Consider the following 24,174-nt stretch of genomic DNA (forward strand, 5'->3'; position numbering starts at 1 on the left):
AAGAGTTCTCTGCTGACATTTCATAGCGTATTGAATCAACATAAAACCTCTTCCCTGAATGAGCAGCAGTTACAATTCTCCCTACCAGATCCTCTGCACTAGTACAGGTATCTGCCATCATCAGTTTTCCTTTGGCAGTAGTCATGTTGATAGGCTTTTGTGTTTGCATGGAATCTCTGTGAGGAACCAATCCTGAAGCTTTCACCACATCAAACTGGGCCACCGCTCCTCTGATTCCATAGGTTGGATGTGATTTTTGCCCAAAAGCCAAGCCATGACGCAATTTCCCAAATCCATACTCCCTTCTATCGCCACCTAAAGTTCTCTCATTAGTACCAAGGTAAACATCTGGTCGAGCCTTCTGGAGGGGATTTTTCCATGCATCGGCTCCAATTATTGTCTCAACCAGATGCCAGTCAATTTGGTTCATAGGATCTAAAGACTTATCGCCAACCATTGGGGCAAACAAATATGCTTTTGCAGGATCCCAAGGAGTGGTAGATGGTTCAACATCCACATCCAAGACAATGCTCATTAATCTTACATGAAAGCTTTTCAGGGAAGACAACTGCATGCCATAAAAAAAGGTTTCATCTAGTTATCAGAAACTAAAATGTTTAAAAGTTATGAACATTTGAAAAAGGTATAGACGATTGTTAATCTGCCAACCTGACTCTCAGTTATATCTATTGACCCTCTAAAGACAAGAGATGCCTTTGTAGTCACGGTTCGAGCGATAAATAGATCCATCGACATCGATAACACCTACAAAAATAAATGTGATCAAAGGGAGAAAATGAGTTATAACACTTGTATATGAACTATAAGCAGTAGCGCAGATAGAAATTACTACCTCTGCATCCAGCTCATTGCCAAAAAGTACGGCAAAATCTGAAATCTGATTCAAGAATGGATCCTTTGAATGGCCTAAATTTTCGCACTTTATGGTATACATATAAAGATGAAACAACTTGGAGTCGTTGCAAGCATCTTTTCCAGATACAATCCATTCTCCCTGAAAATCCAGATATCATTGAGCAAATCAACTCTTGTGACTGGAGTGAAGACTAATAAAAGCATATTATTTTTATATGCACATATACATAGTAGATGGCATGCCTTTTCATTTGTAGAAGCATTCTAGTTCTTTTCCTTCCCTTATATGAGGAAATATCTAGAATTCTAAACTCTAGATTGCATTTATTCAATATTTATCCTCTCTATTCTTATAGAGAATCCCACATTGGATAGTAATATGGCCTGAATAGCAGTTATAAGTGATGGGCATGTCTAGCTTACAAGCTAGTTTTGTGGGGTTTAGTTATGTCTAACCTAAATTTTAAGAGTTCCGTTGATAATTCATAATCATCTCCAAAGCCTTCAAGGTCAAAGCACTTGATTGGAGATATTAAAACACAAGCTTTGTATACAAATAATAAATGACAATGTGCTCTGGTCATTAAAAGAAAGATTTAAATTATGTCATTAGATATTGTTATTAATAGGAGATTATGGTGTCATTTGAATCATAAAGCCAACCCCACCTCCGCCTAGTACTAAAAGGCATTGGTTGTTCTTGTATGTTCTGGTCAACTATATACCAAAACCCTCACATCACAAATACAACTTAGACCACATAACTTGCAGAATAGTTGAACCAACCTTCAGTATGTCGGCCACACCTTCAGGATAGAACTCCCTATGTCTAGCAGTCCCTGGAACTGCATCCCCTTCATCATTTTGTTCAGCCTTTTCTCTTTCCCCCCCACTTCCTTTATCAGGCAATAGCATATCAGTGAATGCTCCCATCTCGTGCAATTTTTTGCAAGCAGCTAGACAAACGGCCTACAAAACACGAAAACAATAATCAATGCTTGCATATAAAGACAGGCAGAATCAAGGAAGTTCATAATAAATTATGACATGCCTGTTGTGCCAAGCGCATTGAACTGCAGATAGGACCCTCCAGGTTTTCAAATGGCGCATTACACGGCAGTTGAAGCTTGCATGAATATTCAGTGGAAACTCCAGATTTTTCATGCTTCTCCATAATAAACTCCGGACGAAGAATCGAATATCTGGAAAATGAACAGAAGGCACCCAAATCATAATTTATAGCTCAAAATACAAAAGCTAGTAAAGGAAACCACCAATCTCAGATAGAAATGCAGCACCTGTCACTAGGTAGCTGAGAGCAGTAGAAGTGAACAAGACCTACAGCAGAATTTAAGCTAACTACTGCACCAGTAGATTTCACCTGATAAATTGTTTCTGGATGGGTATCTACAGAAATCAACCTTGAAGTGTCTTTCAGATGACTAAGGTCAGTTCTCTCTATTGCTTCTCTCCGCAAAGTTTCCTCACTATTCCTGGCATTCCTTAGGAATGCTTCATGGGATAAATTTCCCCTACATACAATACAAACCAATCCAAGTTTTCAGTTATTCAGCACCTATTGTCATATGAAACAAACACCAGGTAGAAATGTAAAAGAAATAAAATATAAAAGCAATGATGATCAACGCCAGATCCACAAAAAATTCCCGGCGTCAGTTTCTGCGCGTCTATTGGAGAAGAAAAAACAATAACATTTGACAACATAATTAATCATTGATAGAAAACTCAAACACATTTGAGATTAAATCATTCTGACACTAAATAAAAAAAAACAAGTTTTATCTTTATTTCATATAGAAAACCAATTAGCTCAAGTGGCACATAGTTTAGACTACTTGATCCCATGTTCAAATCCTATGCAACAACTATGACACAGCTTCAACCTCTCCCCTACCCGCACTGATTATTGGACCTCCCATGCAACAAACGCATAAATTTGTTATTTAATAAAAAGAAGAATTTCATTGAGATAAAGAGATGAATTACAAAGAGAAAGGAGGATGAGAAATACTCTTAAACCAAAGAACCCCCAAAAAAAAACCCCACATAGAACAGAAAATCAATGGTTGGAGGAAAATCATAATGATAATAATAGTCTAAAAGCACCCAAAAAAGAATAAACATTTTCTACACTGGTTGAATGGGCAATCTGAACCTTTCACCACACACTCAGTATGACAGAATCAATGTTATTATAGCAGGTCATTGACTTGATTTTATGCAAACCATAAGTAAGAAAACAGGTCATCCGAGGAAGAGTAAAACACATAGGCCAAACATAATCAATTCCCTCACAAAAAGGTTATGATTTTCTTGGGCTATCCAAATCTCTAGAAAACAATACGTCAACATAAACGAAAAAAAGAAAATGCCAATAGATGACACAGCCATAGCAAGTACCTCTCAACCATTAGGATGTAATCAGACCCAGGCTTTCTAGCACGTCCCCTAGACTGAATGTATGCCAGAACAGTCTTTGCAAGATCAAAGCGAATAACAACATTACATTGTCGGATATCAAGTCCTTCCTCAGCAACACTTGTGGCGACTAACAACGTAACCTACATATGAGTAAAATGAGATCAGGAGAATACAAGGGATTAATCCCCCCCTGGAATCTTCCTGTGGAGTCAAGTTAACATGAAATAAATCTTACGCGCCCATCACGGAACTTTGCAATTGTATCGTGCATTTGGTGGGTCCGCATTTCCTGACTATTGTTGTGACCAATCAAGCTTGCACACTTCACAAAACTAAGCGATGGAAGCTCAGTAAAAACCTGCAAAGTTGACAGACAATGGGCCAATAGTTATGCGACTGAAGCAATAAAAAGGAACTATGTATGTAATTTACATATATAACCTTGGGTAGAACTAATGCAGAGACAACACGCTCAACAAAGATGATTGCACGGAAGTCGTCTGTGTTCTGATACTTGAGGAGTATCTTGATTAAAGCCTGCACCTTAGGGGTCACCTTGCCATCAGCCACAGCAGCACCTATTATGACATCCACGTGCTCCCCACCAGAGACGACTACACAAAAGTGTCCTAGCTTAATTAGAAAGACAAACTACATTTCATCTTAACCGTTGGTATTTAAATAGCTTCACATATTGAAGCATAAAATAGAGACATTGAGGATAATAACATGTTGAGTGGTACAAGCACAATCTCAGTGTACGTTTCAGACTCTTGACGACAATAATTCTTCTTGATACTCCTAAATGGGAAGCAATACAGATATTGGTACCACCAAGTGTTCAAGTCCTGAATGTTCATGCACAAATGTACACAAAATACTAATGCTATTGCCCGAGTAAAATATTGTCTAAATTCTGAGAGTCAAAGCTACAACAGTCAAAATATGAACACATGTAATTTTGAGCCATTACAATATTTTAACAATCAGGCTCACCGTGACTATCCGGAAGCTCTCCTTCTTCAATCTCTTCGTGTTCGTCAGACCCACTGTGAGCCGCGCCATTCTCTGAGTCATCAACTCCAACATTTTTCTCAGAAACGGCACCCTCTGACAGTTGACATTTCAAAAGAGATACAACTTTGCTCAGATAAGATTCCTGAAACTTGACATCAAGTTGGTAGTTTGCCCTTTCATCATTTTGCAGAGCTGCAAGAAAAGATTGTGCAACCTGTAAATGAAAGAGAAATTATGAAGATATCTACGAAATTCATGATTCCTCATTCTCCATGAAATAGTATGTACCTTATATGCACACCACTGTCCCAGTTCACCGAGTGCATAATTAATAGCTCTCAACTTCTGAATTAGGTTTGCAGCTCCATCACTTTCTGTTCTTTCAGAAACACCATATACTTGGCGCAGCTCTTCCTTAGATCCAGCATCTCTAGCTCCCATAAACTGCCATTTGCTTCTTCTTGAACTAGATTTTGCAGCTTCCTCAACTTCAGTCTCCATCTGCTTTATCTGCTCATGTAAATAACATAGACTGGCCGCTTTATCATACTCCACCACAATCTCAGAGGGCATGGGCACATGTTTCTCCAGCTCTTTACGATCTTTAATGGTACAAACTATTGAATCTAGCTTACTTTCAAGATTACGAATTTTTATTGCACAATCTACTTGGCTGGATACACCTGAATATTAAACATGAGTGATGTTGATCACATATGCTAAAAGAGTAGAAAGTTGTTGAACTAGGGACTCGATCCCCGAGCAAATCATGGCATGAAAAAAAAAAAAAAAAAGTAACAGCATAGGATCCCAAGTTCAGTTGAGCATCTTCATAATTACCCTTCAAATTAACAGGAGAAGCAGTCATTCCAAATACGGATGGCCTCTTTTCTTTGGGTGTTGTATGGTAGAACTCAGACATCACCAGCGAATAAGGGTGTTTCTTCACAGCATGATGGCACTCGTCCAGAATCAGAAGATTGATTGCTTCCATTTTTATTATGCTATGCCTCAAAATGTTCAAAAGTATTTGAGCAGTCATGACTAAAACCTACAGCAAGAAAAACCAATTGAGTAATTGCAGTACAAAAACATACCAGGACAAGGAAGAAGAATAGCAACAAGGCCAGGGAAACCAATTACAAAAGAAATCTTTAAACTCATACAGTCATGTAATTTCATGTGTTACACAAAAGGTCAAGCCAGATCAAACATTAAAGCAATAAGATTAATATACGGTATCAAAAAGAGAAACAATATCTATGAACACTTGGCTTGGATTTTGATCATATAACTTGTGCATTGGAGTTTTAATCGATAGATGTAGTGTTTGTTTGGCGCAGTTGTGTTGCTAATATACTGTTAGCACTTCTTGTGCTGTGTGTACATTCATTAACATAATGAATATAATAATTTTGCCATTTAAAAAAAAAAAAGAGAAACAAATGCCGTAGTAGGAAATTATTAATAAGTATACCCACAATCCCTACATATGATTTGTCAGGGAAATAAGAAAAGAAAAACAAAATCTAGTACTGATGCAAGAACAGCTAACCAAGCATTTTCTCACGGGGTGGTGTCAGCTACATAGATCAACTCACACCATAAGGCATAACCTCTTGCCTTCCCCTTTCCCTTGGATTACTTAGGCTACATTTAGATATCTAATGGAGGTAGGAGCAGAACACAATGGGATGGAGTGGAGTAAAGTGGAATGGAACGGAACAAAATAAGTTTACAGCTACATTGTTTGGCTTATTTGACAATAAAAACAGAAAAGGACTTGTTCCATTCCATTTAGTCCAAACCCGGAGGGGGGGAGTATTGGATGGAATGGGACGTCCATTCGAAACATCCTATTTTAACCAATCCAAAGAATGGAACCTTTAATGACCCCAATGCATTCCACTCCATTCTATCTGTTTCCATCAATCAAAACATTGTCTTAGAGAATAGTCCGAGTTGCAACCCAATATGTGTTCGAAAGTGAACTGGAACATAGAGGCACCACAAACTGGAACCCATATCCCAAATCATCATTCAGAGGGTGGTTTGGAAAATTCGGTAACACTGCTCATGTCCTATTTGCTATAAAGGCTACCCTTGCTATAATTCTGATACATAATACTTTCCTTCCATTTAGAGAATGCATACACATTTGCTACACATGAACAGGTTATCTTTAATAAAATAATATTAAAAACAAAATACACAGGAAAAAGAACAAAACTTAACATGATCAGCATTTCATAAAGTCAGAATATATACTGTGCAGAATTAACAACAACAACAAAAAAACTTCATAAGTAGACTCAAATACAAGTTAATAAAAGGGAAAAAACAAAGCAATCATAAATAGAAAGTTCTAGACATACATGCTTAGTGTCAAATTCACGCTGCCATCTTCGAGCATCCCAGAAATCCTGCCCCATTTCTCCACAATAGTGCCCCACTTGATATCCAGTCCGCTCACGGATGACTTCAGCTTGCTGTAATCAGACAAAGAAGTAGAACCACTTCAGGTTGTTGTAGTTAGAGAGAAAACTAGAGAACACGAGTATCCTCCACCAAGTAAGTGAAAAGACACACACATTCATTAAATCCTATATTGTCTCTGAGCAAAATTATTTTTAAAAAAAAAAAAAAAAAATGGTTGTGAGAAAGTACAGTACCTGGTAAACAAGTGGAACTTTTGGAACCAAAAACACTGCAAGCATTTTCTTATTCTGCTTATGTAAAGTCTCCTGTATAGATTTAATGAGAAGAACTGCGATGAGGGTTTTTCCAGCTCCGGTTTCAAGAAAAGCTATGGTATTTCTGGTCTTGGCCTGGTGAAGAACATCCAACTGATACTGTCTGGCTTTTTCCTCAGGAACCTTTTCCTTAGGCTTATCATGAGAAGTGTTATGATTGTGTTCGTCCTCCTGTTTGATGTGATTGTGGATTTTGTGTTGGCGAATAGGATCAGGTTCCCAAGTACCCAATCGAAAGACTAAGTGATTGGAAGCAGAGGACTTATCCCTCTCCCAGTAACCTCTTTGTTCTCTAACATCTCTCCTAGTTTTCCTATCAATGTCAGTATCAGAATGATCTCTTGGCCTCTTCTTCCTGTTATTGAAAGAGGCGTCCTTGTTGGGTTGATGATTGAGTGTAGCATAGAAAGGGTTTTGATTATTGTTGAATGGGGAAAGGCGAGGCCTTTTGGGATGATCATGATGATGAAGTGTGTTAGTGTTAGTGTTAGTGTTGTTGAGCAAAGCATGGTGTTGTTGAATAGTAGGATTTGAGAGGTTAGTGTTAGGATGAGAGGAAGTGTGAAGAGGGAGGCCAGCACCGTTCTTGAAGCTGTCTAAGATTCGATCAATTCCACCAAAAAAGTCATGATTATTATTATTATTATTGTTATTATCGGGTGAGTGGTCAATTGAAGAAAGATCAAAATCAATGAAATCGCAAGAGATGTCTTCGCAAGCATCGAGCCAGTAAGAGGGGGAGGAAGCATTAGCATTAGCATTAGCATTAGCATTCGCATTCGCGTTCGCATTCGCATCCTCCGTCATCATAAGATAAAAGAAAGAAGAAATTCAAAAAAAAAAAAAAAAAAAAAAAAAAAAAAAAATAAAAAAAAAAAAAAAAGAAAAAATAAAAAAAAAAAAAAAAAAAAAAAAAAGAGAATAGAATAGGGGAAGACAGACCGCAACGGAACGCAACGGAACGGAACGCAACAGAAGAGAGAATGAATATCTTCTTCAACCAACGTGTATTGAGTTGAGTGTTGAGACTTCAATTATTCGCTCCCCTCACTCAGCGGTCTATCAACGCCTATTCTGCTTCTTTCTCCTTTTTTTAAGATTCACTTTCACACACACACACCTCTCTCTCTCTCTCTCTTTTTCAACTCTATAAAACCCACACCCAGCGACCCACACAACAAACCTACTTTATATCTAATTTCTAATACCTTTTTATACTAATATTATCCTTCTAAATAATATTTACCTATTATTACTACATCAATTAAATTTAACTCACATCATTTAATTTATGTGCAAATTCTTTTTTATATCAATCACATATAAAAATTACATTTTTTTAAATTTGGAACTTGCTTCTATCTCAAACATGTAAAATAGAAAACAATTAAAGATTAATTATCACTTTCTTTTACAAAAAAATCAATTATTATTTGTCAAATCATCAATCAAATAAGAGTGTAATTATTTTTTCAATTTTTTTAATTAAATAATATTATATGATAAATTAAACAGCTGTGATTTGTCATCAGTTAAAACTATTTTATAATGATATTACATTTTCTTTAATCTAAAATCAATTACAAACTTAAAATTATTTTTTACAAATACTAATTTTGAGATACATTTATGGTCCAATCACTTTTATACTCTTTCCATGTTTACTAGTTTGAAACTTTGAATGCATTTATTTATTCCTTGTATAAATGGGTATGAAAACATTATATTTTAATATTAAGATTAGTCAAAACAGTTATATTAAGAACAAAAAAATGGGTATATGGGATGATCTTTTAAAATAACAAAGTAGCTTACACTTAATGTTGACCAATGGAAGTATAGGTAGTGGGCAACACTAAAGTGGCAAAATATTAATAAAAAAGATTAAGGAGAAGATGATGATGTAAATGGTGCTGGATTCATTTTCAATAATTAATTACAATATTAATAAAGTGAATGTTGTTTTATTTTTCAACTTCCTTTGACAATAAATTTCAGTAAATTTGTCTGCTCTCTGTCTAAATTAGATCTCTATCTAAATTAGATGAATTTCATGAAAAATGATTTGGTTTGATTTACTCAAATCAATTGGTGTTTTTTAAATAAACTAGTCTTAAAATATCTAAAAATATATGAAAAGTTATCATGTTAAAAGAATGTTGGCGGATAGTATTTAAAACATTAAATCCAATAAGCAAATAAATTATTGTTCGAAAAATTCATTGAATATAATAAGCAAATAAATAAATTAATAAGATCAATACGTAGTGAAATGAGTGACTACATAAAACTAATTAGTACATAAGAAAATAATTGAAATCAAAATATAATAAGCATTTTCTTTAGAAGGAAACTATAATACATTTGATGATGATCATGTTAGTAGACAAACGTGGTGCCATTACAAACAAACAAAGTGTGTGATGCCCAAATAAAAAAAAAATGTATTTTGCACAACTAATTATATAAAATATTAAAATCCTAATACGAAGTGTGCGTTAATTGTTCTATAATATTCAAATTCAAAATTTCAAAGGACACAAGTGATAGCAATTAAAAAAATTTGCCAAATAAATGTTTGATTTTGATCGAATCTTAAGTTATTAGTTTTGAATGTCACAAACTCAATACCCAACATTTTAAAGAGTGTAGCTATTAAGTGTGATTATGTAGTATGGCATTATTAGTTTTGTTGGGTTTTTATTTTGCTTCGGTTTGTTGAAATTGTGGTAATGTAATTCTTATATATTTTATATTTTACTAAAATATTGTACGTGAAATAGTCTTTTAATAAAATATTTTTTTTGGTTTGTTAAAAAAAAATATCATTTTTATTTATTTGAGTTAACATTAAAATATATATATATATATATATAATTAAAATAAATTAGGGCTTATTCTTCCCATTCCCTTTTATCTTCCCTTTTCCCACATCAACCCTACCCCAAATCTTATCCCAAACACTAAAAAAAAACAAACAAAAGGAATATTACATGAAGGAGAGGGCCTGGCTTTGAATTTCCAAACGTAGTAGTAGAAGCAACAACACCAAAAGAATTGTGGTTGATGTTGTTATTAGGGACCATATCTCATACCATCAACGACATGATGTATTTTTTTTTTTTATCAAGGGGAAACCAAGGAATTGTGAAACACAAATTAAAACACGTGAGCTTAAATTTAAAAAGCATTTTAAAGACTCAAAGCATCTTTGATTCTTCCCCCAACAACACTTTTGAACCAATTATTAACAAAATAAATAAATTTTGCAAATAGGAAACCAGAAAATTTTAAGATAATAATGTAAACAAAGTCATTATAAATCCAGAAAGTAATCGCAAGTGGTGCTTTTTCGCAAAGTAATTTTGTTCGAACTCAATAACTCATGGGTGCTCATTTGAATCTATTCCAACTTTAACAAGAAAAAATTAATTTGATCACATGTGAGTTTAAATCTTTTTCTTCTTTTATGATATATAAAGCTTAAGGTGTTGATACTCACCTCAGACTTATTAGTAATTTTTTATTATATTTTTTATATAGATATATTTATTTACATAAATATTTTTTTATTTAAAATATAATCTACTTTTTAACAGAAAAAACTAATTTTATATTATATTATCATCATCTATTAATTATTATTGTATATAGTATTGCTAATGAACAATTTTTTTTGAAAATTTTATTATATATATGTGTGTACAGAGAATAGATCCAACTCCAATAAAGAGTGGAGATAGATATCCATTTTTCAAACATGTAAAGGGGTTGGTACAAGGTACGATCTAATTTATGTAGTAAGGTAAATTTTGGTTTTAGAAAAAGCTTCTTGTCTTCCTCCTCCTCTTAAAAAGAACTAAAGGACACGTTTAATAATATAGTTGTCAAATAGACTGACCTAATTATGCTCGCTTTAACTCGACAAATTTAATTACATTAATGAGTCAAATCAAGATTGATCCATTTGAAAATAGACTACAAATTTTTGAAACCTACCCAATCAATATAGACTTGTTGCATAATAAGCGTACACAGCCCATTTAATTTTAAGTTTTTACATTAACACTGAATATCAATTAAACTAATTTTGTTCATTAAGTTGAACCAACTTCATGATTTATATTTTGATTAAGTTAACAATTTAAAATATAATTTTATTAAGAACAGCAATGACATAGAGATATAGAAAGTGGGCCAGTATGGCACAAGGAAACTTTCAATGTGGCAAAATTGGGCTTAGAAAAAAAAGGTTGTTTTGTGTTAGGTTATTGACAGCCCAAAGAAAAAGAAAAGGTAATAAATGGGAATTAGTTAAGAGATGGCGTATGTGAGTAGAATGAATGGTTGGAGTGGTGGGAAGAGTACAGGTTGACAGATAAGTGGAGCATATACTAGATGAATAAATGAAAGGAAAGGGCCTATTGGATTGTGTTGTGGGGGCTGTAGCACCTATTGCCCTAATCCAATAACTAGAGTGATCGAGTCTACATGCAATTCAAGATTGGAAAGCGACTCAACGGTAAGAAAGCCCAACGGTTTTCTCAGAGTGATGGATAGTAGACTCCTAGTGTGGGGTTACTATATATTTTTCACTCTATATTCTCAATTTCAATTACATAACATAACTATTAACTACTATATGCTTCAACAGCAGCTACCTATGTTTTATAGCTGCAACCTGCACCTGCTATTATTATTATTATTATTTATACTATTACTATTCTTGCTTCTCACACCCCACCACAACCATACTGTGCCCCCCCATATATACATCTCAAATGGAATTATTTTGGTAAACTCGCCACCACTCAATAAACTTCCTTTTCCAGTAATCTGGGTTCATTGGTATAATTGTATTTCTATGTTACATATATATATATATGGTCCCACACCTATTCTTTATCCCCTTCGCTTCCCTCCCCCTCCCTATACATGTTTTTTTATATTCCACAAATTTATATATGCGAATCGTTTTTACTATAATTAAGTATATTTAAAAATTAAACTAATTAATTAAATACACATTTAATGATCATAATAACTAATTACAATTATATGTATTTATATGTTTATAATTTTAGTAAGTTAAAAAATGATCATGACAAGTCTCATATATATAGTCGATATCTCGTGTTTTTATTTTTTATATCGAAACATTTAGTACCTAGTTGTTATTAAATATTGTTGATTCACTCTCACTCTTCCTTACAGATATGCTGCTACTGCTATATATCTTAAGACTAAAGGGTAATTTTCACGATTTTAGTATCCTATCTTTTCTTTCTGTCTCTCTCTGGAATAGTAAATCCGCACGACAAAAATCTTCCTTTCATATCTGCATACGTAATATTTAATTAAGCACACATTACCTTATTGGCTTCCCAAGATTTGGTTAAAATGAAGTGCCCTGTTCATCAATTTAGGTCTCATACGTCTCGATTAAGAAAAGTTACTTGACACTATTTTTAAAATATATATAGCTTTTGAACCTAGCTAGTTCAAAAAGAAACTGGACCACCATGTGAGAGGATTGAATATTATGCTATTTTCTTGTACGCGCTTTTGCCATTTAATTGGGATTTGGGAGATTCTTCTCAAAAGTTATCTCGCCACATAATTAATATTAATATTAATATATCCACGTTATTATCTACGCCTTTTATAAACTCAGCATATATTAACCATATTTTGCGAAAATAAAATTATTGCATCTTACTCTGTGTTTCTAATCCATGCCATTTATATCATTCTAACATGAAGGATAAGCTAGAACCTTAAAAAGCTTTCAATATAGTATTTCAAAATTAAGTCGTATTAATACTTTTAATTTGACTCAAACTAATTAATACTTCCTCCAAAATTAAAATGGTACTAATAAAAGTTAGATGTAAGAAGGAGTCTGAATTCAGGTTGGTTTAGGCAGCTAACTTATTTTGCTTGGGGAATAATTAATGACACACATATATATAACATAAATGTCTCTAAAATAGTAGGACTTCGTTTGCGAGAACATGACATATGTAGTTTGTCTCTCTACACATGCATGACAAAATTTATGGTTTGTGTCATAATTCTTTGCATCCCTTTACAGAGATGGTTAGAAATATAGAAACTGGTCCACCCCATCCCCAAACTCTATAAATGGAAATCTAAACTTTAAAATTCTAGAAATTTAAGCAAGCATTCAACTTTCTACGCTTGAATGAATGAATGAATTGCAACAAAAGACAAAAAAGGGGAAATTTGATACCGTGAACCGCCGATAACTCGCAAGTCTTGGACGATGGATAATTTACTTAATTTAATTTAATACTAGTTCATGAATATAAAACTTTACGGTGATTTTTATATATTTACTTTATAATTGAATTGAAAATTTGAATTATTGATAAATTTACAGTATTATAAAAATATATATGTCCTTATTTTAATATGAAGTAAATTCGCCGAATTTACGTATCAAATTCACATAGACAAAACCAATTTAGTTAAAAATTTAAATTTAATGACTTTGATAAATAAAAATCTATGTGTTGTCAAAGTTTTCACATACTCTAATCGTTGCTAGAAAACAATCGTATCGTTTTATAATTTTTATGTTATATTTTTGTGCTCTTAACACACACACATATATATATATATATATATAGATACCATGACGATGGGGATGTTGATCCAGAATTGTGATCCATATTGCACCATGAAAATATGAAAGAGATCATTATATACGACGATTCCAAATTTATATAAAATTTACAAAAACTATATATATGGCAAATTTAATTTCAGTCCAATTTTGAGTATTATAAAATGTGTACCCGATGAAAAATATAATAGTGAGATGTATAACTACTCAAATGTGTCACACTTGTATTTTATTTATTTCATAAAAAATAATATCGCTCTTATGTAATTCTTTTTTTTTATTCGTATATAAAATCCTAAAAAAACTTATACATAATTACAAAATTTTATGTTCGACTAAGTATTTACAATTTAGAATTTATTTAATATTTTTTAAGAAGTAAAATATATTTCATTTACAGAATTGTTCTACATGGCAACATAAAAGTAATTTAATTTTCCGCCTATTTTAACTTTTTTTTAACACAAATCATTTTTTTAGGCATTTCTATGGCAAATTGGCAATCATTAATACACCATATCGATCGATTTAATTGTTTTATAAAAAAAATTACAAAAATATGGTATATCATTTAGTATATCACCGACCAAGTTCATATAATAAAATTCATTTTGAGTCACTATTTATTGTTATCTAATAAGAACAACAACGCCAACTTAAATAACACAAAAAACTAACTATTCCAAATAAATGAAGAAGATCACAAAAATACTCAACACACTAAATACCTAAAAAAATATCATCATTTTGGGACGTTGAAATCACCCACACAAAGCCAGACAAATGTCCAAGCAAAATAAGGGCACATGTTTCCCCATCCCTCACCAATATCATAATGCCCATAGCCGAGTTAGCACCCCGTATTCATTGCCAAATACCAAGTTATATTATGATATTAAATACTATTAATATTTTTGTTGTTTAATTTTAATAATAATTATATTATATTTTGTCATGTGCATGAAACAAGGTTAATTAGAGAGGAGGATATTTCATTTGAACAGGTAGGTAGCTACTAGGTGATGAGCATGAGAGTTCCAAAAGAGACAATAAACGTAACCATAGTAACATATATATAGTGGACTGCCAGTGCATATAATTGTAACTAGAATGTGACTAGACACCATTCATCTCGCCACGCCAAAACCAACCCCCCCTCCCTCCCTTTTCTCTCTTCCTTAAGTATCACAATGTTAATCTTTTTGCTTGTCTACAAATCTATCTATTATTTATGGCCATTGGAGGCTGCATCCAACACAAATTATGAAACGGGCACGTACACATGGACCACTTGATAGCCAACTATATATCATGAATCTAGATATATACTTAGTATAGCCAACTATACTCAACACTTTATTTATTTATTTAGAAATACAACTATACTTAACACTTCTTATTGTAATTGACTGAATTTTTTTATGTTTTTGAAAAACATAACCCACACTCCACAGCTCAAATGGCATGAAAGACTCCCAATCCTATACTTTCAAATTGCGGTAAACATTTATATTATGGAAAAATGCAATCTAAAAATATAACTATGATATCACAAGTAACCAACCCTAATTGTACTGACTTTAACCTTATGGCGACCCAACCTAAACTAAATCCATATTATAGACAACCCCTGTGTTTTGTAATGCTGTTATATTTTTTGAAATTTCAAATTCCAATACACAAACGACTGCTCTCTCTTTTCCAGAACATTCTCAAGCTCTATATATATTCTTAACTTTTAACAAATGGAAAAATCGCCGCAAGACCCATATATCTCAACATTGAACTCTTCTCTATCCCATTAACTCTATGTTATGGCATTTATCTAGATTTTGATCTCACAATTACAATAGCTACAACTCAATTAAGGTATATTGTTACATCACCACTTAAAATTTTCACATAATTTTTTATTTTGTTAACTATATATAATTTGATCGATTAATGGCTAAAATTATTATTATCACACTTTAATTATATAAGTTTTTTTATTTGACATGTTACCAATATTTAGTGTCCGAATTTTTTTTACTATGTACTATATAGAAAATATATTTTTATAATTATTTTAGGTGTCAAGTCCTACATTAACATTTTTTATTAAAAAAATATATTCACGTGATCATAAATCACAATATATTGAGTCCCTTAGGATAGAAGAAAATTATATGCTCAAAGAAACTCCAAAATGATAAATAAATGTTATAAATACAAATGAGACGATCAATATTATCCATTTATATCTTTGAGAAATAGGCAATGTCCTTAATTTTATATTAAGGAAATAAGGAAGCCCTTCATATATACTATTGAAGACAATGGCGAGACTGCCTTACAAAGATGAACAAAATAAAATTCAAAACAAATCTTATACAGTTGCTTTCAATAATCATAAAAGATTCAACATACAAAAAATAATGATCATGCACATTTTATGTTTATATTTATTTTATTAATAATATTTATTTTACTATCAATTATTTATTTGTTTGGATTTAATTTGTTCATACAACAGTAATTTTTGTTTGTTTGTTTTAACCCTCATGTTCTTAGGGGAAGGTTCTATTTCATAAGTAAAGCCAGACAAAAAATTCATTCCAGCCAAGAATCAAACATAGATTTTTCGAATAATCCGTGTAATTTATTAATGATCATTTCAATCTAATCACTTAATTTGGTGTAAGTTAATTTTTCCACATGTATTTAATCATATATCACATGTAGATATTTGTGAATATATTTTTAATTTGATGCATACGTAATAAAATTTTACACTGATCTACATCAATAGAAATTATTTTCTATTTTTCATTAAAAAAACTATTTAAATTAAAACAGCATATATAATTTAAACATGTTCCAAATATTTATTTACAAAATATAAAATAATTATCATTATTTAAAATACTTCGGAACAAAACCAAGAATATAGAGTAAGAAAACAAGTTAAGTTGTTTAACGTTTTGGCATTTGAATTTCAATTAAGAAATGAAATTAATATAGTAAATTTTAAAAAATATATTACCTTTCTACATTATTATTTACTCTGTCATAATTACTAGAAATGAAAATGAGATATTAGTAACGTTAAGAGTAATAATAGGAAATAAATTAAATAATTAATATTTCGTTTTTCTTTTGCTACCTACGTAATCAATATTTTAGGGGTGTGTCTAATATGAACCTCTAAAAAATATCCAACAGATTAATCTTTAAGATTTTTAATAAAAAATAAATTTTAAAATAAAAAAGGAGAACAAATAAAAATATTTTATTAAAATTTATTAACAAGAAATCCATCTTTAAACCAGGACCATATATTAGACAACTCTTAATTACGTTAATTCACATAACAAATGGTCCTACTTGTAGACATGATATTTGGTTTTATCACTACATATTTCATAGGAGGTTGGTCACCGGTAAGAAAATAAAGAGCATCTGGCATATTAATATGACACATGGTTATTTGGAGTATTTGACTAATGAAGAATATTACGACGAATATAATTCCCCCTCCAATATATATATATATATATTTTTTTTTTTATTTTTAAAAAACATTTATTTATCTAAATAATAGAATTGTACTCGAAAAAACTGTTATCGTATGTTTTAAAGTATATTGTAAACTCTTTGAAACAAATATTTTATTAAAATTTATTTTATTTTCATCACAACTTTGTTAAAACTGTAAATTTTATTTTTATAATTGACCAAATATTATACTTCAATAATTAATGCATTAATATAACATATGAATAATTAATACATTTAGATGGTTTTATATCATATAATTGTATGTCACATTATTTAAAATATGTCAAATCGTTATTTTTTAGTTCAAAAATTTAAAAAAAATACTAAAAACTATAAACTTTAAAAATAAAAAAATCAATTCCGTAAATTGACAATAATCTAGAGACCAATATATATTAATTTGACACACCGCCTACAATAAGTTAAAGTGTTATATCCACACACTTTACAAACAAATCATCCCCAAGATAAAAATTTAATATGAGGCAATATATAAAATTACGATCCGGCTACCCTCGCTTAAATATCATTAATTTATCAAAACTCACAAATTAAGCCGAAATCACGGCAAGGTAAATGAGGTATCTCACTCACTCATTTAACTTTCCTACCATTAGGAATCGCACCAGCAAGAAGTAAGCAACATGCATTCAATGGGGATAACTCCCACATTTCGTAACTAACCAAAAAATTAATTTGATAGAAAATAGAACTTGGTCTTGCTTGGATTAAACTTCTCATATACATTGTTAATCTCTATTACTTTTGCTTTTCTGACTGAACTTATTGGTGTTACAACATCCATTGAAATTGCTTCTTTGAGAGGTTGGAAGTGACTTTCGTTGAAAATGACTCATAGTTGGTTGTTTTAGCTTTTAGGTCCTCTTATATTGTCCCTTAATAATAGTTAAGGAATTGCTCGCTCAATTGTTCAAATATTGTGAAGAGTTTTTCTTTTACTGTGTTTTATATATAAAGAAAAGGTAATCAATGTGTTGATAAATTTGCATACTACATATTTCAAGTGATATTTTGAACACTTTATTTTAAAGTTATTGTATTCTATTTTCATTAGTTGTGACGCGAGTGGTTACTCTTGCTATTATTTCATTTACACAACACTTTTGTTTGAGTTTTGATCTAACCCCCAAGATGTTTTATTCTACTTATTGTTTTTTGTTTTATTAATAAATTCATTTAGTTGCTGTAAATAATATCAATCTAATTAAGATGTCATGATTATTATATTATGCCTCGAGAATAATATTTTTAAGAGTTTGACGTCATGTATTAATTTTAATGTTGGTAACATTTTCTGACTTGGCATGACTTGTTGTGACTGCAAGTTATGGAGTATTTAAATAAGTTAGTTTTGTCGTTAAAAAAATAATGAGGACCATAAATGAATTAGTTTATATTATTTTTTCTCTTTTAAAAAATATAAAATATAAAATGATAAAATTAAAAAATTGGCCCTAGAGAGAGTAGCGGTTCAAGAATAGGAATTGTAGAATTCGATTAGGAAAATGAAAATGAATTGGGAAGGAATTATTGGAATTAGGTAAGGGTAGGAAATGTTATGTAGAGAGAAGCAGTAACAATAACAATAACAACAGGATAGCGCCTGCAGTGCAGGGTGGTCTGTTTTAATTTTCTCATAGTTTTGGTATTTGCTTTTCCTTAATTTCGTTTCTCTACTGTTGGGGACCATCCACACAATCAATGACACTAAAGTCAAAAATATAAGTGGACACCCTATCTTCTCTCTGTATATAGAGAAATATTATAATATATCGATCATTGCCCTATTCTTTTGCTTTTAATTAATTTTATTTTGATAGGAGTAGAAATTGAAGTAAGTAGTAATAAGTAAGAGAGTTAAGGTGTTTGGTTGTGTAAGCAACTGGGGTTTTGTTTTAGAGATTATTAGATATACATAGGAAATAGGATGAAAAGGACAAGTTGCTCACATGAGCACTATAGCTACATTACTCATGGCCCCCACGTAAGTGTAGTAAACCTATCTATCTACCTTTCATAATTCATAATTCATTCATTCATTCTCTTTCTATCTCTCTCTCTCTTTTGAAGGAAGGAAAGGAAGGAAAGGAAGGAAGGAAAGGAATGGAATGAAACTGGGAGGGTTGCAAGAAAAGAAAAGTAGCATAGCTAGCATGCTTAATTCCTAGTTATAATTAAAGAAGGTAGCTAGCTAGCTTCCCTTGAGATAACTAAACTAAACTAAACTTGTTAGCCAAAACCAAACATAACATGACTTTTTTCTCCCCACCCTAGCTACTAGTAGCAGTAGCAGCAGCAGCACCTTCTTTATCACTACTCTCATTCATTTGTTTTGTAGGTGATGAGTGAGGTCAACTGTATGTATATATAACCACAACTTGACTAATTCATGTCTTTTTCTCTTTTGTTTAGGGTTTTAATTGGAGCTCTATGCTCAATTACAATACCAATACCAATTAGGCATCCACTCTTTTAATTTGGTAAGAGTTAATTAATTAGCCACACCTGCGCGCGCTCCTCTATTTGCTTTATTTTTTATTTTCTGTTACAATCCGGGTAAAATATCTTCCTCTTCCTCTTTCTTGGCAAGCTTTCATTTTACCTTAATATTTTTCCTTTTAATTCTCATTTTTCCATTTCTTCTCAATTTTATTTTTTAATTATTCTATTCCCCCACGGCTCTCTCTATATATTGTGATCAATATTTGATTCCTTTTAATTATTCCAGTCGGTTACAGAAAGAGAATTATTTTGATGATGGAGTTGATGCAAGGATTGAAAGGGTATTCTGGGGATAGCAGGGAAGAAGAGGAAGAGGAAGAAGAAATAATCGCAATCACAGGAGAAGAAAGCAGTAAGTAGTATTAATTAATTTCATGCATCTAGGTAGCTAGCTACTTGCAAATCATTAATTACTTATTGTAAGGTAATTGAATTGAATTTAATAAAATAGGGATGAGATCCACATAAGAAGTTTATATTGATTGATTGATTGATTTGATGATATCCAATTGGTTAGGGTTACAGTTAGAGAAGTTGCAGCAGCAGCAGCAGCAGGAAGAAGATGTGGGAAATGAGCAGCAGCAAGAGGAAGAGGAGGAGGAGGTAGATATGATGGAGTTGAGACTGGGAGGGAGCAAGAGCAAGTGCAGGGAGGAGGAGGAGGAAGAAGAAGAAGAAATAATAGTGGAGAAAGAGCACATGTTTGACAAAGTGGTGACGCCGAGTGACGTAGGGAAACTGAACAGACTTGTGATACCAAAGCAGCACGCAGAAAAGTACTTTCCACTGGATTCTTCATCGAACGAGAAAGGTCTACTTCTGAATTTCGAAGATCGGAATGGGAAGATGTGGAGGTTTAGGTATTCTTATTGGAATAGTAGCCAAAGTTATGTGATGACAAAAGGATGGAGCCGTTTTGTTAAGGAGAAGAAATTGGAAGCAGGTGACATTGTTTCATTCCACCGTGGGCGTGCTCAATTGTACAGACATAGGTTGTACATAGATTGGAGGCCAAGGTCTAACTCACACTCACACTCACACTCTCACTATCATCATCCACTTCTCCCTCCAAACTATCAATATCAATATCAATATCAATATCCATATCCAAATTCCAATACCTCGCTCATCACAGTTCCTTTCTATCTTCCACCGCATCACTACTCATCATCTTCAAGATCATTATACTCTTCCCACCCTCCTCCTAATTACGCCACGCTTCCTCCTAATTATCAACATCTCAACAACACTAATAATTTCTATACCCTTCAACCCCAACCACACCGCAACCACTACCCTGCACCTGCTCCTCCCGATCAATTCTACTATCTGACGTCACCATCAACAACGGGGCAACAACAAGGGAATAATAATAATAATATGATAATTGATTCTGTACCGGTTGCTCATCACCACCGCGGTGGCGGCAATACAGGAGGAAAACGGTTGAGGCTATTTGGGGTGAACATGGAATGTGGCGCATCATCGTCATCATCTTCAGCAGCAGCACACGTGTCAACAACAACAATGTCTGGGTCTGGAGATGAGAGAGGGGAAACTTCAGTGCTGTTTGATTTGGATCCCTCAAATTCGCAGTATCGCCACCAAAGAAACTAACTGGCAGGCAGGCAGCAGGCAGGCAGGCAGCCAGGAAGAAAGAAAGAAAGAAAGAAAGAAATTGGCATCATTTTGTTTCCAAGTTTGTTAGTTGGGCTACTTTAATTTGTCCAGGCTACCTAGCTTCCTACATTCTCTTTTGCACCATTTTTATTTTTTCTTTTTATTTTGGATACATATTTCAACAATCAGCCCCCAAGCTTTTTTCTTCTTAATTTATTTTATTTTATTTTATTTTATTCGCATCATCTTTACCTTCTTCATACTAGTACTACCTTTTAAAGCGTTAATTAATTCAAGTGATCCAGAATCTTAAATATATATATAATATATATATACTAGCTAGCTAGTATAATTTATTTTTTGTATTGTATTGTATCAACAATAGCGTTCAGTGCATTTAATGATAGACAGAAAAGCTTGTTGGTTTGTTGTATTGTATTGTATCCTCGATCTAATGTTTCAGTTAGGCTTGTTGGGTTGATGTCGTTCACAACACTTCTGTCTGCTGCTTCTGCATCTGCATCTGCATCTGCATCTGCTTCTGCTTCTGCTACCTGCGCCATCGTTACACATTTGCGCTTTGCAGATCAGCAGGACCAGAAGGTTGTTATTTTGTCCAGCTGTCAAATCAAAATTACTCTTTTTTTTGTTGTATATTCATTCATTCATTCAAGCTCGATCCTTGCTAGCTTTGTATCATGCATTTATTATTAATCACTCTCTCTCTCTCTCTCTCTCTATCTCATTTTGAATGAAACCTTTTTGTCTTCTCTCATTTTCAGCAGTCACCTTCTTGTCTTGATCGCCACTGCTCACAAACATGTTTAACAACTGTGTGGATCCTTTTTTAAAGAGTAAGTATCCTCCCTACCTATTTCTAATTCAATTTTAATGCTTATTTATTTTTATATACTTGCACCGGATTCAATGCACTGTTTATTTCTAATACTACCATATATCTCTGATGCCTATCATCATTCTAGACCTATGGAGATTTCAGTACTTCATTTACTCCCTTCATTTAAATTCTTCTTATCTTTCAAGTTTCATTAACTAATCTTCTGCTTCTTAATTGCCAATTCAATTATATCTATACACTTTTTTTAAATTTTACCCTTATGTATGGTCATTGTAATAATAGTAGCTAGCTAACACTTTTGGAAATGCACATATAATCAAGAGTTTTGTAAACTTTAGAGAGATGGAGCTATATTTTTTAGGGTATGGAATTGCTTTAATAAGTATCAGTGTATCTAAACTTTGATAAGGAATATGTTTGTTGTACACGTCATATAGGTCTATATATACTTTGAAAGAGAAAAAAATAAAAGTTGATGCTGATCATAAATTGATGATTTAATAATTAAAAGAGATATGGAGATAAAATGATGTGTTAAATATGTGTGTTGGGGAATATAAATTTACAAACATTATTGTTGATTTGATAATAATTAAAAAACTGCAACCCTTTATATAGGATCCTTTTCAAATTACAAGAAATATTAATTAGTTTTTCACATAAATACTCCAAATCAAATATAAAGAATTAAAATGCCAATTAAATGGAAAGAAACTTGATATCTCAAGATATCAATCAATTATCAACAATATATATACTACATATTTTTTTAATAGCAAAAGATTATATAATACAATAGGATTACAACAAGTACTCAAACCCATTACAACATAAACCAATAAGGGAGTCAAAATTCAAACTTAAGAAAAAACAAAATTGGCTAACAATGAAATCTAATACAACTAATGATTGCAACAAATAAATAATTTTGTTAGCGAAAACTGCAAAACTGTTGCACACTATCAAAGATAACTAAGTACATGTAGAGATCACAAACCACACCAAAGTATACTTTCAGAGCAAACAATAGAAGGGGTGTGATACACATTCATAAATGGTGTCAACCACCCAGGTCACCTACAATTTTTATTTTTTTATTTTTACCAAACTTGCGATGAAAAATCCTAACTAAAAGCTTTGTCACCGGCTCTTGTGCAGGTCCACAAAAAACACACATAGATGCACCTATCTCTCTAATAAGCTTGCGTCGTACGAGCTTCTTGCGTTTTGGTGGTGCACAACTTCTCCAAACCATCCTTCGATAGCCCTTCCACCGACAAGAGCTCTGCAAAGAGTGCCGTATAACTCCAACCCTTCGGTATTGTCAATATCCACCAACTCATCTTGAAACTGATAGAAAATATATATAAAACATTTAGTATTAAATGAGATAAAAGTTTAATTAAGAGAGAAAGACACAAGGAGATTTAATTTCTTTTGAGAAATGAAGGGAGTTTTGTCTCTATAATATATATCCACCTTATGATATTCTGTAAAGCATGCATGTTGTATAGTGCAGACAATTGGAATTGCACATATATACAACCATGATTAAGAGAATAATTGGACTCATCAACTGAGATTCAAAGAGAATAGTAGGCTTTTGTTAGTTTAGGTTGTTATTGTTTTGGCCCAATTAACCCAAGGTTAAGTGCATGGAATATAGGTCATATCATGTAGACCGTATGTGGTACATTCATTTTAATCACGTCCATCTGCTTTTCATCAATGTTTGCTAGTTGTGGTTTATTTATATGCAGAAGGCAAAATTAAAAGCATCACCCAAAACCAGACTTTGTATGTATACATGCTTATTCTTGGGAAAGGGGCTGTTCTCTCACTATAATTAACATCATGTGTAACTGCTTTCACTTTTTAAAGGAATATGTATATCC

General features: G+C 32.4%; 2 protein-coding genes across 4 annotated transcripts in view; one reads left to right on the forward strand and one right to left on the reverse strand.

The window, feature by feature from the left end:
• LOC101502324 (endoribonuclease Dicer homolog 1) overlaps window positions 1–8,251 on the reverse strand; it is a 12,329-nt gene extending 4,078 nt beyond the window's left edge. Inside the window, exons 1-14 of the mRNA XM_073365683.1 lie at window positions 7,008–8,251; window positions 6,711–6,824; window positions 5,176–5,386; window positions 4,624–5,018; window positions 4,315–4,549; window positions 3,760–3,932; window positions 3,554–3,676; window positions 3,298–3,458; window positions 2,175–2,408; window positions 1,928–2,078; window positions 1,663–1,845; window positions 854–1,015; window positions 670–765; window positions 1–568 (exon numbers count right to left, since the gene is read on the reverse strand). Coding sequence (XP_073221784.1) covers window positions 1–568; window positions 670–765; window positions 854–1,015; window positions 1,663–1,845; window positions 1,928–2,078; window positions 2,175–2,408; window positions 3,298–3,458; window positions 3,554–3,676; window positions 3,760–3,932; window positions 4,315–4,549; window positions 4,624–5,018; window positions 5,176–5,386; window positions 6,711–6,824; window positions 7,008–7,898 — 3,697 coding nt within the window. The 5' untranslated portion in view covers window positions 7,899–8,251. The remainder of the gene's footprint in view (window positions 569–669; window positions 766–853; window positions 1,016–1,662; window positions 1,846–1,927; window positions 2,079–2,174; window positions 2,409–3,297; window positions 3,459–3,553; window positions 3,677–3,759; window positions 3,933–4,314; window positions 4,550–4,623; window positions 5,019–5,175; window positions 5,387–6,710; window positions 6,825–7,007) is intronic.
• A 10,913-nt stretch (window positions 8,252–19,164) lies between these two features.
• Window positions 19,165–21,656, forward strand: LOC101502852 (uncharacterized). Of its 3 annotated transcripts, none has more exons than XM_073365620.1 (4): window positions 19,165–19,282; window positions 19,369–19,481; window positions 19,711–20,152; window positions 20,318–21,656. In XM_073365620.1, exons 3-4 carry the CDS (start codon window positions 20,053–20,055, stop codon window positions 21,415–21,417), a joined length of 1,200 nt encoding a protein of 399 aa, XP_073221721.1. In that variant the 5' UTR covers window positions 19,165–19,282; window positions 19,369–19,481; window positions 19,711–20,052; the 3' UTR covers window positions 21,418–21,656. The 3 variants fall into 3 exon arrangements, with proteins under 3 accessions (XP_073221721.1, XP_027188107.1, XP_004494887.1); XM_027332306.2 differs by lacking the exon at window positions 19,165–19,282 and having other exon boundaries at window positions 19,315–19,481; window positions 19,711–19,854; window positions 20,027–20,152; XM_004494830.4 differs by lacking the exon at window positions 19,165–19,282 and having other exon boundaries at window positions 19,315–19,481; window positions 19,711–19,778; window positions 20,027–20,152.
• The last annotated feature ends 2,518 nt before the right edge of the window (window positions 21,657–24,174 follow it).

Source organism: Cicer arietinum, chromosome 3 (genome assembly GCF_000331145.2).
Source record: "Cicer arietinum cultivar CDC Frontier isolate Library 1 chromosome 3, Cicar.CDCFrontier_v2.0, whole genome shotgun sequence".
NCBI classification, from domain to species: domain Eukaryota; kingdom Viridiplantae; phylum Streptophyta; class Magnoliopsida; order Fabales; family Fabaceae; genus Cicer; species Cicer arietinum.

What these genes read in the sequence shown, in the direction of transcription:
- LOC101502852 (XM_073365620.1), top strand. Translation starts at nt 20,053, where the DNA reads ATGATGGAGTTGATGCAAGGATTGAAAGGGTATTCTGGGGATAGCAGG. An exon ending in AATCACAGGAGAAGAAAGCA is followed by an intron (nt 20,153 to 20,317) that starts GTAAGTAGTATT and finishes CCAATTGGTTAG; the next exon opens with GGTTACAGTTAGAGAAGTTG.